This window comes from Gossypium arboreum, chromosome 7 (assembly GCF_025698485.1).
Source record: "Gossypium arboreum isolate Shixiya-1 chromosome 7, ASM2569848v2, whole genome shotgun sequence".
Classification (NCBI taxonomy): domain Eukaryota; kingdom Viridiplantae; phylum Streptophyta; class Magnoliopsida; order Malvales; family Malvaceae; genus Gossypium; species Gossypium arboreum.
This window is the reverse complement of record NC_069076.1, coordinates 80,755,541-80,771,555: the sequence shown is the minus strand read 5'-3', so window position 1 is coordinate 80,771,555 and position 16,015 is coordinate 80,755,541. Positions and strand designations below refer to the sequence as shown.

The 16,015-nt window shown below is 36.1% G+C and overlaps 1 protein-coding gene across 1 annotated transcript; it reads left to right on the top strand.

The window, feature by feature from the left end:
• The first annotated feature begins 9,449 nt into the window (after positions 1-9,449).
• LOC128295432 (uncharacterized) lies at positions 9,450-11,788 on the top strand. Its single transcript, XM_053031006.1, has 3 exons — positions 9,450-10,151; positions 10,359-10,868; positions 11,528-11,788. Exons 1-3 carry the CDS (start codon positions 9,450-9,452, stop codon positions 11,786-11,788), a joined length of 1,473 nt encoding a protein of 490 aa, XP_052886966.1.
• The last annotated feature ends 4,227 nt before the right edge of the window (positions 11,789-16,015 follow it).

Sequence of the window (16,015 nt, the reverse complement as noted above, 5' to 3'; positions counted from 1 at the left end):
CAGTGCACGGTATTTCGCTGAAAATGTACTGAGTCTTGAGCGTGGCGTCTGAGGGTGTGGCATGGTCTGCCGGACGTTGGAGCGCATTTGAGGCACGGAGCTGTTGGTTGTGATGTTTTGTGTTTGAGAATGAAATATACATGTTTTGGCTTGAAATGATTGATTGGTTGGATTTTATTAGTGTGTAATTGTGTTTAAGTGCAGGAAATGGATGAGAGGGTGAGAAAAGTGTCCTAAAAACGACCTATTTTCGTCCACACGGGTAGACACACGAGCATGTGATACGATCATGTATCCCCTACATCGTTAAATATGAAGCCAGGATAGTACACGGAACAAAGACACAGCCGTGTGTATTGGTCGTGTGAAGGAAACGGGTTTCAAGCACGGTCGTGTGTCAAAATTGTGTGAAAATGGCTTAAAAATGGTGAAAAATCAGTGTATCACATGGCCTAGCCGCATGGGCGTGTGCCCAAGCCGTGTGCCCATCTGATACTTAAGAAATTGCAAGTCAAAATTCCATAGGAGTTGGCCACACGGCCATGTAATCCCCACGAGCTGGCCAAACGGCCATGTCCCAAGCCACATGGGCGTGTGCCCCTATCTCCAAGGAATACTTTCTAAAGTTTCCAGTTTAGTCTCGAACCACTTCTAAAGATGTATTAGGCCCCGTAGGCCCATATTAGGGACTTTAGGGTGAAACTTGAAAAGAATTGATTTGGAATGCAAATTTTATGACTTGGTTTTGTATAAATGATAGTGTATAAGTCCGGTAATGCCTCGTAATCCTATTCTAGTGACGATTGCAAGTTAGGGGTGTTACATTTAGTGGTATCAGAGTTTCAGTTTAGCCGATTCTCGGAGTGTGTGTGATGTATACAATACTGATACGTGATATTCGTGACAGGTTTTAAATATTTATAATGAATCGTTCTTGAAACTAACTATTATCATGATGAAGGCAAGTGTACCTATTGAACAGTAGTATAGCTTTAGCAAGACCAGATTATCGAACCCAAAGGAACTAAAAGTACTAGTATCAACTTTTTTTTTATTATCTAGCCTAAAAAATAAAAAGGGTTTTGTTTAGCTAAGTAATTAATAAAACTAAGAAATCACAGAAAAGAAATTTGGGGAAAATACTTTTTGGAAAACTCGATTGATTAAGACAATACCTAAGGAAAAATCCACCTAGACTTCACTTATTATTTGACTCTGAATCGGACGATTTATTCATTCAGCTTGTTCCGTAGAGATCCCTAAGTTATATTATTATCTCTCTTGAGACTAACAACGTTTAACCCTAGATTGAATAATTGAAATCTCTTTCTAATTAACGCCCTTGGGGTTGCATTAACTCGATCTATGGATCCCCTTATTAGGTTTCACCCTAATCTGGCAAAATCTTGTCACCCTATCTCTAGGTGCGCAACCAACTCCGCTTAATTATGACAAATTTACTCTTAGACAGGGTCTATTCCTCCTCTGAATAAGCGCTTAACTTGAATTAATATCATGGAATATCAAAACAAGAATTAAGAACACATAATTAAGAACAAGTCAAATATTTATCATACAATTCAGATAATAATAACAAGATCCATCTTAGGTTTCATTCCCCTTAGGTATTTAGGGGTTTTAGTTCATACTAATGAAATAAAACATCTCAAAAGAATAAAAATAACAAAACATCAAAAAACCCAAAACTCCTAAGGGAATTTGAAGGAAGATCTTCAGTCTTGATGGTGAATCCGGCTTCTAAGATGGATCGATAAGCTTTCCTTGAGCAATTCCTTACTTCTCCTGTACGTCCCCCATCTAAGTGCCTCCTCAGGTGTTTAAATAGGCTTTAGAATACCTAAGAGCTCTCAAAATTGGTCTTTTCTGAATTGGACTAAACTTGGGCTCGGCAGGGCCACGCCCGTTTGCCATTGCTTAAGGTCATGGTCAAGGCTATTAAATGGGCAAGGGCATGTGATCTATCTGTGTAAATCGTGCTTTGACCTTACCAAAGGGACACGGCCGTGTGACATTTCCGTGTGAGAAAGTCCAGGCCGTGTTGATTTCGTATGTTGGCCCATTTTCTCCGTTTTTGGCCTGTTTCTCGTCCCTTTCACTCTCCTATGCTCAGCTAACAATAAAACATGAAATTAAGGCATTAGGAGCATCGAATTCACCAAATCTAAGAGAAATCATTCATAAAATGTCCAAAGCATAGCATAGAAATATGTATAAATTACTGTTTATCAAATACCCCCACACTTAAGCATTTGCTTGTCCTCAAGCAAAATCCTCAACTCATAATCAAAATAAATTCTTCTTAACTTATAATTTCTATTAATAATATCTCAAAATAATCCATAAGTAATCATACATTGAGAATTTGACTGAAAGAACATCAAAGTTCCAAAACATTCCAAGTTGAGTATTTTACCATTAAAGCATAGGTGTCTCCCCTCATCTAAGTAATTACCTTCGACTCAAAATATCACAGAGTTTCACATCCTCACTAAAGATTCACTCAAATAACTCAAGGTGTTTAAGGACAATACATGAAGCACTCAATAGTCAATAATGAAAAGTCATTAGCATAGGCTTGCATGAAAATCAAATCTCCACCACTATATATTGAGGTGAACATCAATCAAAAGGTCTTTAAAGGGTTGTAACGTGGCTTTGGTTAGAAAGTGTAGTCATAAGCTGAAAGAAAATGTTAGAATCGAGATTCAATTGAAAAATCTCCTAACTAGAAAAAGTAATTAAACATCAATTGAGTACAAGTGAGATTCTTCTCAGAACATGGAATTTAGATACTGCGGCTCAACAATACCGAATTACTACTAATATGTAAGTATTAATTTTTTTATTTTTTATTTTTAAGAACAAGTCAGCGACATAGAAGAGCAAAACATAGCTAAGCAATTAGTTCAAATCAAATCTCGAAAAAAATAGGGATCAAATTAGGGGATTTCAACAATAATGGTTTATGAGTTAATATTGAGGGTAAATCAATTAATGGCTTGTTAGGCTCAAAAAGGTTCACTAAGGGTTAAATTATGAAGGTAGGCTTTTGTGGAGTGAGTGGGTTAAACCTAAGTGCCTTTATCATTTTGACATATCAACTCAAATGGTGTGGTCTTGACATGCATAATCAAGCAAGTTCTAGAATAACAATTCAATACTAACGCACTCAAAGCAACGATAAAAGTGAGCATGAAAGAAATGATAGATGCTCTAAAGGTTCGAAATCTCACAAAAATTATGACTTTTTGATGTTTAAACTTGTGAATTTCTACTCAAGATAATACCTAAACTTGGGGAAAACAACCTAAAAGTTTTTAATTCTTCAAAAATCAACTTATCATGCTTGATTCCCTAATGTCTTAAAGTTTAAACACTTAATGCATAAATGCCTATGTTTTAATTCAAGACATATCAATAAAAATCATAAATTAATTAAAATTCATTCTAATAGTGATATAAATGATTTACATGAGAATAAGACACAATTCAAGGATTTCTAATGATGATATAAAAGACCCCCCACACTTAAGATGTACATTGCCCTCAATGTACAAAGATAGATATAATGAAAAAGATAGATTTATAATCATAAGATAGGGAAAGAAGTGAAACTTCCTGAATGATGAATAAATTCCTTGAACTGGAGTTTTGGAGGATAATCGGCGTGAGAGTGGAGGATACTCTGGTGGTGGTAGAGGTTCATTAGTCCATAAGTCCTGCGCCAAAAGAATATTATATCTGGTGGTAGCTATGTTCGTGGTCGAGCAGGACATGACAGTCGTAGAGAACCTTTCCTGGTAGAGTTTTTAGTTCCTATGCGAGGATGAGCTTTGGAGCTCTTTCTGACTGTGATAAAATCGGGAACTCTTTAAGAGGTATACTGAAGCCTAATTGCTCGTAATGAAATGCCGAAGAATAAAAATTGTAAAAACTCAAGATAAAATAGTATTAAAAGGAAATAAAAATAAAAATTTCAAAATATAGAGATAAAAATAAAATAAAATAAACAATAGGTATTTATAGAGAAATTGGGGCACACGGCCGTGGGGCACGTCCGTGTGCTCTAATCTCAACTTGTGCATTTTGTATTTTTCGAGGTTAGGCGAATTGGTGTACACGGCCATGTTGCACGGTCGTGTCAATCTCCGTTCGCTTCTCCTATACACGTGTATATAGGCGCACGCCTGTGTTAATCTTACAGGTTTGACCACGAGTTCTAGACAGGGGCGTGGCAAATGCTCGTGCTATTTTCTTGGGTTCAACCGCGATTCTACGACACGGGCATGTCGCACGCCCGTGTTGTTTTGGCAGATTCTCCCATGGTCCTAACACACAGCCGTGACGACGTATTGCATCCCGTGTTGGGGAAAATTTTACCCTGTTTTCACACGGCCTAAGGCACGCCCGTATGCCTGGACGTGTGTGCTTTAGAAAGCCTGCGTTCCATGATTTGGTGAGTTTGTTATATGTTAAAACTAAAATTTAAAGAAATTACTATTGTTAGTGCTCGGGTTGCCTCTCGAGAAACGCTTATTTATAGTCTAAGCTCGACTTACCTCTCTGGTGTATGATCATGGTGGATTGAGGAGTTTACACTCCTCATCCCTTCTATAAATTTTATCAACATAAGGTTTAAGACGAGTACTATTTACCTTGAACGTGCCAAATTTTGGGTGATTTACCTCGATCGTACCGTATGGAAAAATGCTAGTTACCGTAAGTGGGGTTTCTTCATTTGGTTTAGAAGTGGCGATTCGAGGATCTGCTGCATCTAGTAGTACTTTGACTCCAACTTGAAGTTGATTTGGTGAGGCATTGAGCTCGTTCTAGCGTAGTATTAGTTTTTCGTGTTTTCCCAGTTTAATTTTCAGCCATTCATCTAACTCCTCGATTAGTAACCTTTGTTCTTCATGGGTAGATTATTTGTTATGGATTGAACATGGCTGATGTGTGTCCTTCGAACTTATTTCCTACAAAATAGGTTGCACTGTATGATTAGTCTTAGTAGAACAATTTGTACAATCACCTTCAATTTTCAATATGTTGTTCGGGTTGTGAGCTTGAAGGTTGATTGTTTCGCCTCTTACACGAAGTGTGAGTTCACCTATGCCAACGTCAATAATTGTTCTAGCAGTTGCTAAAAAGGGCCTTCCCAAAATTAAAGGAACAATACTATCCTCTTCTATGTCTAAAACAACAAAATCAACTGGGAATATAAATTTGTCAATTTTAACAAGTACGTCTTCAATGATACCCTTAGGAAATCTGACAGTTTTATCTGTTAATTGAATGTTCATCCTAGTTTGTTTGGGTTTCCTTAGACCTAGTTGCTTAAATAATTTGTAAGGCAGAACAATGATAGTAGCCCCTAGATTAGCCAATGCATTATTAACATCTAAACTACCAATTAAACAAGGAATCGTAAAACTCCCTAGATCTTTTAGTTTGTTGGGTAGCTTATTCTGAAGAATGACTGAGCAAACCGTGTTCAACTCCACATGCGACCTTTCATCTAACTTTCGTTTATTTGCTAGAAGCTCCTTTAAAATTTTGACTGCATTCGATATCTGCGAAAGTGCTTCAATAAACGGTAGGTTAATATGTAGTTTCTTTAAAAGTTTAAGGAATTTACCAAATTGTTCGTCTAAGCGGTCTTTGCTTGTCGCATTGGGGTATGGCACACGAGGTTTATATTCTGTACTTACCGATTTTTGTTCGTTTTGGCCTGCCTCATTCTTTCCTTCGCTTACCACTGGTTCTGGCCTTAGTTTTGCCACTAACCCTTCCTCATCTTGAATGGAAATTACGTTGAGTTGCTCATTTGGGTTAGATTCAGTGTTGCTTGGCAGGCTACCTTGTGGTCGTTCGGAAATCAACTTGGCGAGCTGTCTAATCTGAGTTTCGAGCCCCTAGATTGATGCTTGTTGATTTTTGAGTGTCGTCTCAGTATTCTAAAAATGAGTCTCTAACACTGAGATGAATTTGGTTAGCATCTCCTCAAGGTTTGGCTTTCTCCTGCTGGTATGGTGGTTGCTGAAAGCCTAGAGGGGGTGATGATTTCTGATTCCTTGGCCTCCCCATGAAAAATTTGAGTGATTCTTCCAACCTGCATTATTAGTATTGCTATAAGGATTGTTTTGAGATCGAGGATTATTACCCATGTAATTTAACTGCTTGTTCTCCATGTTGTGGCCATAAGGTGGGTATTCTGAATTGCTCGATCCACCTCCATTTGCTTTGCACTGCATTACTGGATGAACCTGTGAAGAACTAAGAAAACCCTCAATTTTCTTATTCAAGAGTTCTACCTGATTAGAGAGCAAAGTGACCGAATTGACGTTATAAACACCGGCTATTTTCATTGGCTTTGTCCTCATGACTTGCCACTAATAGTTATTCAGTGACATCTCCTCTATAAATTTATAGGCATCTTCAGGTGTTTTATTATTGATGGTTCCGCCAGCAGCGGCGTCAACCATTTATCTAGTCGAAGGACTCAGGCCATTATGAAAAGTTTGAACCTATAGCCAACATGGTAGCCCATGGTGAGGTCATCTTCGCAAAAGGTCCTTATATCTCTCCCATGCATCGTAGAGTGTTTCTAAATCCATCTGCACAAAAAAGAGATATCAGTACGTAATTTAGCCATTTTAGCCGATGAAAAATATTTTAGTAAAAAATTTTCGATCATTTGTTCCCAAGTAGTGATTGACCCCCGTGGTAACGAATTCAGCCACTATTTATCTTTGTTTCTCAAAGAAAAAGGGAATAACCAAAGGCGAATGGGGTCATCAGAAACGCCATTAATTTTAAATGTATCACATAGTTCTAAAAAGTTTGCTAAGTGCGCGTTGGGATCTTCGTCCTGCAAACTATCAAACTGAATAAATTGCTATATCATTTGGATTGTGTTAGGTTTTAGTTCAAAAGTATTTGCAGCTACAGCAGGTCTAACTATGCTCGATTCAGTTCCTGTTAAAGAAGATTTAGCATAATCATACATAGTACGTGGAGTAAGATTCTGATTTACTGGATTAACAGCAATCGCAGGAGGTATTAAGTTTTCCTGAGGTTCAGCCATCTCCTTAGTTGTCATTTGCATATCGTCCTCTTGTTCGTTCTCTGTGTATCTTAAGTTTCGCCTTATTTCTCTTTGGTTTCTGCGAACTATGAAATCGATCTCACTGTCAAAAAGTAATGGTCCTGACGGATTTTTTCTAGTCATAAACTATAAGAACCTGCTAGAAAAAGGGAAAAAGAAGAATTAGTAATAAAAATTAGAATAAAATTTAAATTGTAGTAAAAGAAAATGGCTAAAGTAATAAATATCGAGTGCCCTTAATATCTTAGTTCCCCGGCAACGGCGCTAAAAAGTTGATACGTGATATTCGTGACAGGTTTTAAATATTTATAATGAATCATTCTTGAAACTAACTAATATCACGATGAAGGCAAGTGTACCTATCAAACAATAGTATAGCTTTAGCAAGACGGGATTATTGAACCCAAATGAACTAAAAGTACTAGTATCAACTTTCTTTTTATTATCTAGCCTAAAAAATAAAAGGGTTTTGTTTAGCCAACTAATTTATAAAACTAAGAAATCACAGAATAGAAATTTGGGGAAAATATTTTTTGGAAAACTCGATTGATTAAAACAATACCTAAGGAAAAAATCTACCTAGAATTCACTTGTTATTTGACTCTGAATTGGACGATTTATTCATTCAACTTGTTCCGTAGAGATCCCTAAGTTATATTATTATCTCTTTCGATACTAACAACGTTTAACCCTATATTGAATAATTGAAATCTTTTTCTAATTAACGCCCTAGGGTTGTGTTAACTCGATCTATAGATTCCCTTATTAGGTTTCACCCTAATTCGGCAAAATCTTGTCACCTATCTCAAGGCGCGCAACCAAATTTGCTTAATTATGACAAATTTACTTTTAGACAGGGTTTATTCCTCCTCTGAATAAGAGCTTAACTTGAATTAATACCCTATAATATCAAAACAAGAATTAAGAACACATAATTAAGAACAAGTCAAATATTTATCGTACAATTCAGATAATAATAACAAGATCCGTCTTAGATTTCATTCCCCTTAGGTATTTAGGGGTTTTAGTTCATACTAATGAAATAAAACATCTCAAAAGAATAAAAAAACAAAACATCAGAAAACCCAAAACTCCTGAGGGAATTTGAAGCGAGATCTTCAGTCTTGATGGTGAATCCAGCTTCTGAGATGGATTGATCGGCTTTCCTTGAGCAATTTCTTGCTTCCTCCTATGCATCCCCATCTAAGTGCCTCCTCAACTGTTTAAATAGGCTTTGGAATGCCTAAGAGCCCTCAAAATTGGCCTTAGCCGAATTGGACTAAACTTGGGCTCAGTAGGGACACGCCCGTGTGCAATTGCTTAAGGCTGTGGTTAAGGCTGTTAAATGGGAACGAGCGTGTGATCTACCCGTGTAAATCATGCTTTGACCTTGCCAAAGGGACACGGTCATGTGACACGCTCGTGTGAGGAAGTCCAGGCCGTGTTGATTTCGTATGTTGGCCTATTTTCTCTATTTTTGGCCCGTTTCTCATCCCTTTCACTATCCTATGCTCACCTAAGTATAAAACATGAAATTAAAGCATTAAGAGCATCAAATTCACTAAATCTAAGGAGAAATCATTCATAAAATATGCTAAGCATGGGATAGAAATATGTATAAATTACGGTTTATCAAGTACTTAGAAATACATACCATATAAATCTGTGATAGTGTGATGTGTATGATCCGATCTAATCCTTGTTTTTATTATAGATTATCTTCGATTTGAAAATATGTCAGATAGACCAGAACAAATTAAGCAAGAAGAAGTTAACAGTAGAGTATAAATCTCTGAACAAGGAATAAGTAGTGAAGTTCCAATTTTATTGATGCAGGAACAAGAACTCAAAAATATGATTTATGGATTTATGAATCAGTGGTATAATGAGAATGTGCGAGAAAGAAATCAGGCTCAGCAACCTTCTCCCCTTATTTCAACGGCAGTAGTACCCCCGATTGCTCCTCCACCTCCCCTAACAACGGAATCCAGTAAATGTTCTCCGTTTGAAAAGCTCAAAAAACATGGGGCTGAAGAATTTCGGGGAAGAATAGATGATGATCCTGTCAAAGCTGAGTATTGGTTACAAAGTATAATGAGGGTTTTTAAACAAATGGCATACTCACCAGATGATTACTTTATGTGATGTGTCATTATTGATAGAAGAAGCTTATAACTGGTGGGAAACAATAGAAGCGGTAGTACCAGCTGAGAAAATCATTTAGGAATTTTTCCAGAATGAATTTAAGAAGAAATATGTTGGTAGAAGATATTTGGATAAGAAGAAAAGAGAATTTCTCGACTTGTGACAGGGAAATAAATCAATGGCTGAATATGAAAGAGAATTTGTTTATCTGAGCAAATATGCACGAGATATTGTACCCACTAAGAAAGAAATATGTATCAGATTTGAAGAAGGGCTAAATGAAGAGATTAGAATAATGATAGGAGGCACTGAAATACGAGAATTCGTTGTTCTATCAGATCGTGCTCAGAAACTTGAAGAATTATATAATAGAAAGATGCAACGAGATAGAAAGAACAACAAATCTTTCAAAAGAAGCACATCTAAGTCATTTTCTGCTTTACCAGCAAAGAAATCTAAAGAGAAATTTCGTCGAGCCACTTCAGCACCAGAAAGATTGGGAAAGAGTAGACCAAGACAATCTGATTACAAAGTATCTGACAGACCTGCTATTAGCGTGAGTAGTGTTCAAAATACCCAAAGGCCTAAATGCCAACATTATGGAAGAAGTCACCCCGGTGAATGTAAATGTAAGTTAAGGGCTTGTTATAAATTTGGGGCCACTGACCACTTTATTCGTGACTGTCCCCAACAACAAGTAGAAGAAGTTGAACAAAAGGAGAAACAGAAAAGTCCTCCTCAAAAAGGAAGACGCTCTGGTCAGAGCAGTGCTACAGGGGCTACTCGTTTAGGTATGAAAGATACTACTAGTCGATTAGAAGTTAGGGCCCCTGCTCATACTTATGCCATTCGAGCAAGAGAAGAAGCGATAGCTCCAGACGTAATTACTGATACTTTCTATCTTTATAATGTTCTTGTGTATGCTTTAATAGACCCTGGGTCTATGCATTCATATATTTGTACTATGTTAGCATCTGAAAAGAATTTATTTGTTGAGCCTACTGATTATGATGTACAAGTTACAAATCCGTTAGGCCAAAATGTGGTAGTTAATCTAATATGTCATAACTGTCTACTGAAAGTTAAGGGCCGTGAATTCCCCGCTGATTTGATGTTGTTACCCTTCTGGGAATTTGATATTATCTTAGGCACAGACTGGTTAATGAAACATGATGCGTTAGTGAATTGTCGAGAAAAACGAATCAGTTTAAAATGTCAGACAGGTGATATTATTTTGGTTGAGTCTGGAAATTTGGGTGATACTGTTAGAATAATTTCATTTATTTCTGCTCAGAAATTATTGCGCAAAGGAAATGAGGCATATTTAGCCTATATTCTTGATGCTCAGAATTCTGAATCAAAGTTAGAGCAATTACCAGTTGTGAATGAATTCATGGATGTATTTTCTGAAGAACTATCAGGTTTACCACCCGATAAAGAGGTTAAGTTTGTGATAAATGTACTTTCGGGAACAGCTCCCATATCAGTGACGCCATATAGAATGGCTCCAGCAGAATTAAAAGAGTTGAAGACACAGTTACAAGAGTTGTTGGACAAAGGGTTTATCAGACTGAGTATGTCGCCATGGGGTACACCTGTCTTATTTGTGAAAAAGAAGGACGATTCATTAAGGCTGTGTATAGATTACAGGCAGTTGAATAAGGTAACGATTAAAAATAAATATCATTTACCTCGTATTTATGATTTATTTGATCGGTTTAAGGATGTTACGGTGTTTTCAAAAATATATCTCAGATCTGGGTATTATCAGTTAAAGGTAAAAGAATGTGATGTGCCGAAAATATCTTTTAAAACTCGATATGGTCATTATGAGTTCTTAGTTATGCCATTCAGTTTGACAAATGCTCCTGCTGCTTTTATGGATTTAATGAATCGAATTTTTCAGTCTTACCTGGATAGATTTGTGGTTGTGTTTATTGACGATATATTGATCTATTCAAAGATAGAATCTAAGCATGGTCAGTACTTGAGAATTGTACTACAGATTTTGAGGGAACAACAGTTATATGCAAAATTCAGCAAATGTGAATTATGGCTTCATAAAGTGGGAATTTTGGGTTACATTGTGTCGGCTGATGGTATATGAGTAGATCCGAGCAAGGTGTCAACAGTGATTAATTGGAAAACTCTGAAGAATGTTACAGAAGTACAAAGTTTTCTTGGATTAGCAGGTTACTATCACCGATTTGTGAAAGATTTTTCAATGATTGCTTCACTGATGCCCGGTTACTATAGAAGAATGTTGAATTTGTATGGTCTGATGAGTGTCAACGAAATTTTGATCAGTTGAAGAAAATGTTGACTGAGGCTCTAGTGTTAACTCAGCCTGAATCAGGTGTGCCGTATGTGGTATATAGTGATGCATCTTTGAATGGTTTAGGCTGTGTATTGATGCAGTCAGGAAAGGTTATAGCATATGCTTCTCGGCAATTGAAATTACATGAGAAGAACTACCCTACACATAATCTTAAGCTAGCTGCTATTTTTTTGCTTTAAAAATCTAGAGACACTACCTATATGGGGAGAAATGTTATGTGTATACAGACCATAAAAGTCTAAAGTATTTAATGTCATAGAAAGAGCTGAACTTGAGACAAAGATGATGCCTAGAGCTATTGAAAGATTACGATATTGTTATTGACTACCATCTGGGAAAGGCAAATGTAGTGGCAGATGCACTTAGTCAAAAATCGTTATTATTTGCTCTTCGAGAGTTAAATACCCATTTGTCTGTTAATGTAGATGGTTCTGTGGTAGTAGAATTAAAGGCAAAACTAGTATTCTTTCCTAGAATTCAGGGGTTACAAGATGAAGACCTAAAGTTAGTGTTGAAACGACAGATGGTTCAAGACAACTTGAACTTAGAATACTCTATTGATGATAATGGTATGTTATACTATCACAATAGAATTTGTGTTCTGAATAATCCAAATTTGAAAAATGACATTTTATCAGAAACTCAAAGTAGCATGTACTCGATTCATCTAGGCAGTACGAAGATGTATTTTGATTTGAAGAAAATGTATTGGTTGCCTGGTATGAAGCGAGAAATTTGTGAATTTGTAGCGAATGCTTGATTTGTCAGTAGGCAAAAGCAGAACATCAAGTGCCTATGGGTTTGTTATAGCCTGTAATGATTTCAGAATGGAAGTGGGAACATGTGACGATGGATTTTGTATCTGGGTTGCCTGTGACTCCGAAAAAGAAAGATTCGATTTGGGTGATAGTGGATAGATTGACTAAGTCAGCGCATTTTATTCCGATTAGAATAGATTTTTCGCTTGAAAAATTAGTGGAATTATATGTGTCAGAAATTGTGAGATTACATGGAGTGCCAACGTCAATTATTTCTGATCGAGATCCAATGTTTACTTCGAGATTTTGGAGTAAACTACAGGAAGCTTAGGTACTAAGTTAAAATTTAGTACAGCTTTTCATCCTCAGACCAACGGGCAATCAGAGCGAGTGATTCAAATTTTAGGAGATATGTTGAGATGCTGTATACTCGGGTTCAGTGGTAGCTGGGAAAGGTATTTACCTTTAGCTGAATTTGCTTATAATAATAGTTATCAAGCTATTATCAAAATGGCACCGTTTGAAGCTCTGTATGGAAGGAAGTGAAAAACCCCATTGTATTGGTCAGAATTAAGTGAATCGAAATTAGTGGGAGTGGATTTAATTCAAGAAACTGAAGAGAAAGTTCGGATTATTAGAGAAAGTTTGAAAAATGCTTCCAATCGTCAAAAGTCATATACAGATTTAAAAAGAAGAGATATAGAGTTCAATGTGGGCGATCGTGTGTTCATGAAAGTTTCCCCGTAGAAGAAAGTTCCACGGTTTGGTAGAAAGGGAAAGCTTAGTCCAGGATTCATCGGGCCGTATGAGGTCATTGAGAGGATTGGTCCAGTAGATTATAGATAAGCCTTGCCTTCAGAACTTGAGAAAATTCATAATGTATTTCATGTATCTATGTTGAGATGGTATAGATCAGACCCTTCACATGTGATTCCTTATACTGAGATAGAGCTACAATCAGATATGACTTATTCGGAGGAACTAGTAAAAATTCTAGCTCGAAAAGTTAAAGAGCTATGGAATAAACGAGTACCGTTAGTGAAAGTATTATGGCATCGACATGGACTACAGGAGGCAACCTGGGAAACGGAGGAATCACTGAGATCACAATATCCACATTTCTTTTCAGGTACGAAATTTCGGGGTCAAAATTTCCTAAGGGGGGAGAGTTGTAACGGCCCAAATTTCAGTGGTGTCGGAATAGTGATTTGAGATCACTAAATCCGATATGTAAGTTTAGATATTAGTAAGTAAAAGTTAAATGTGATTTTAAAAATATTTTTTAAATTAGTGAAATTATGAATTAAAGGAAATTTATAGATTAAATGAGATAAAAACAAGGTATCGAGACCTCAAATTTATAAATCGAGCCATAAATATTTCTAAAAATATTTATGGAGTGTTAATAAGTAGTATTAAAGTTTCGTTAAGAAATTTTACCATTTTGATAGTTAATTGAAGAAAAATGACTGAATTGAATAAAGTACAAAACTATAAAATATGATTAAATAAACCCAAATTAGATGGGTTGGCAGCATGAGTGTGCAGGAAAAATAAAAATCAAGAGTGAACAAGGGGCAAAACTGGAAATTGGGTAAAAATTTAATTGTAAAATATGATATATTAGGTACATCTAGAGTTTTCTTCATCCTCTCCAGCAAAAACACCATTGAAGGGTTCTTTTAAGCTGGTCTCTCATATTTTTATTAAATGTAAGCTTAATTCTTGATTATTTCTTGTAATTTTTGTGTTTTTGAAACTTTTACAACTAGGTCCATTTGTTTAATTCATTACTTTTTGATTTCATGGGTAATTTTGAAAGTTTCCATGAATAAGTGCTGAACTTTTATAATGATTTATCATGGAATTTAGATTTTAATTTTATTATATGATGATTTTATGAAGAGATTTTTATAGAAATCAATTTTTAAGATCTAATTGTGAAAGTTGTTGAAATTAGGGTTTTGTGATAAAATTTTGAGTTTTGAAGGATTTGAAGTAGTTTATAATGTCTTGATAAAGTATTATTTGAGAAGAATTAGCTCAATTGATGAATAATTTGAGCAGGAACTAAATTGTAAAAATTGAAAAGTTTGGGGTAATAGTGTAATTTCAAAAATTAAAGGGCATAAATTGTGAACAAGAATAGAATTGAAATAGATGCTAATGAAGGAATGATTTTATAATTATAGAACAAGAAAACGAAGCGAATCGCGGAAAGTAGAAATTACAAGAATAGTCTCTGAATTTCTATGACTTTTGCAAATTAGCCAAGGTAAGTTCATATGGCAAAGTTCAATATTTTATTATGAAAATCATATGATTGCTAAGGTATCTTATTGTAGACGAATACTATCAAATTGTATTTATTACTAAATAATGTTTAACTAAAAGTACAAATTAGTTGGAACAATGGTTTTGAGTGCTTTCATTTTATGACCATGATGAATTGACGGAAAAGATGTGATATGTGCACCCGTATAAGACCATAGCTGGGCTATGGCATTGATGCAATGTGATACGTGTTCCCGTATAAAACCATAGCTGAGCTATGACGTCGGTGTGATGTGATAATGTGATTCCGTATAAGACCATATCTGGGATATGGCATTGGTATTACATGTGATCCATGTAAGACCATAGCAAGGCTATGACTTCGGTGTGTGATACGTGACTATGTGCAAGTCCATGGTTTTACCATGGCAATGTGATTGTGGGGCACTCAATTCCATTATTGTTCCCTAATTTGTCAATGGAAGTGAATGAGAAATGGGCCCAAAGGAGTTAAATTATGAATAGCAACATGGAAATTATTCAAATGAGCTTATTAATGAATTTGTGATTTACAGGATGAATTAGTTAACTTAAAAGATATATGTTTGTGTACCATGTTCGGTAAGATTTATATTTTATGCCTATGAGCTTACTAAGTTTTTATAAGCTTACTTGTGTATGTTATTTGTTTTGTTGATTGATTTATATACAAACGGAGGATCGGATCTACATCAAGGATCAAACTATCCAGATTTAATCCGGTAGATTTTGTTAAAAAACTTTTTGATTTATATGGCATGTATAGGGGTCGATTTGATAATGTAATTGTAGGAACGATTACATATGCAAAGTAAGTTGAATGTGATGTTTTGTGTTTGAGGCTAAAATATACATGTTTTGGCTTGAAATAATTGATTGGTTGGATTCTATTAGTGTGTAATTCTGTTTAAGTGCAGGAAATGGATGAAAGGGTGAGAAAAGTGTCCTAAAACGGCCTATTTTCCTCCACACGGGTAGACACACGGGTGTGTGTCTAGGTTGTGTATGACACATGGTAAGCCCACGGATAGGTGATATGACTGTGTATCCCTTGCATCCTTAAATGTGAAGTCAGGATAGTACATGAGACAAAGACATGATCATGTGTATTGGTCGTGTGAAAGACACGGGTTTCAAGCACGGTCGTGTGTCAAAATAATGTGAAAATGGCTTAAAAATGGTGAAAAATCAATGTACCACACGGCCTAGCCACATGGGCGTGTGCCCAGGCCGTGTGCCCCTCTGATACTTAAGAAATTGCAAGTCAGAATTCCATACGAGCTGGCTACACGGCCATATGATCCCACGGGCTGGCCACACGGCCATGTCCCAGGC

Coding starts and splice junctions, on each gene's coding strand:
- LOC128295432 (XM_053031006.1), top strand. CDS start 9,450: ATGGCTGAATATGAAAGAGAATTTGTTTATCTGAGCAAATATGCACGA. Junction 10,152..10,358: donor AAGAAGCGATAGCTCCAGAC/GTAATTACTGAT, acceptor CTGAAAGTTAAG/GGCCGTGAATTCCCCGCTGA. Junction 10,869..11,527: donor TGTCGCCATGGGGTACACCT/GTCTTATTTGTG, acceptor CGGTTACTATAG/AAGAATGTTGAATTTGTATG.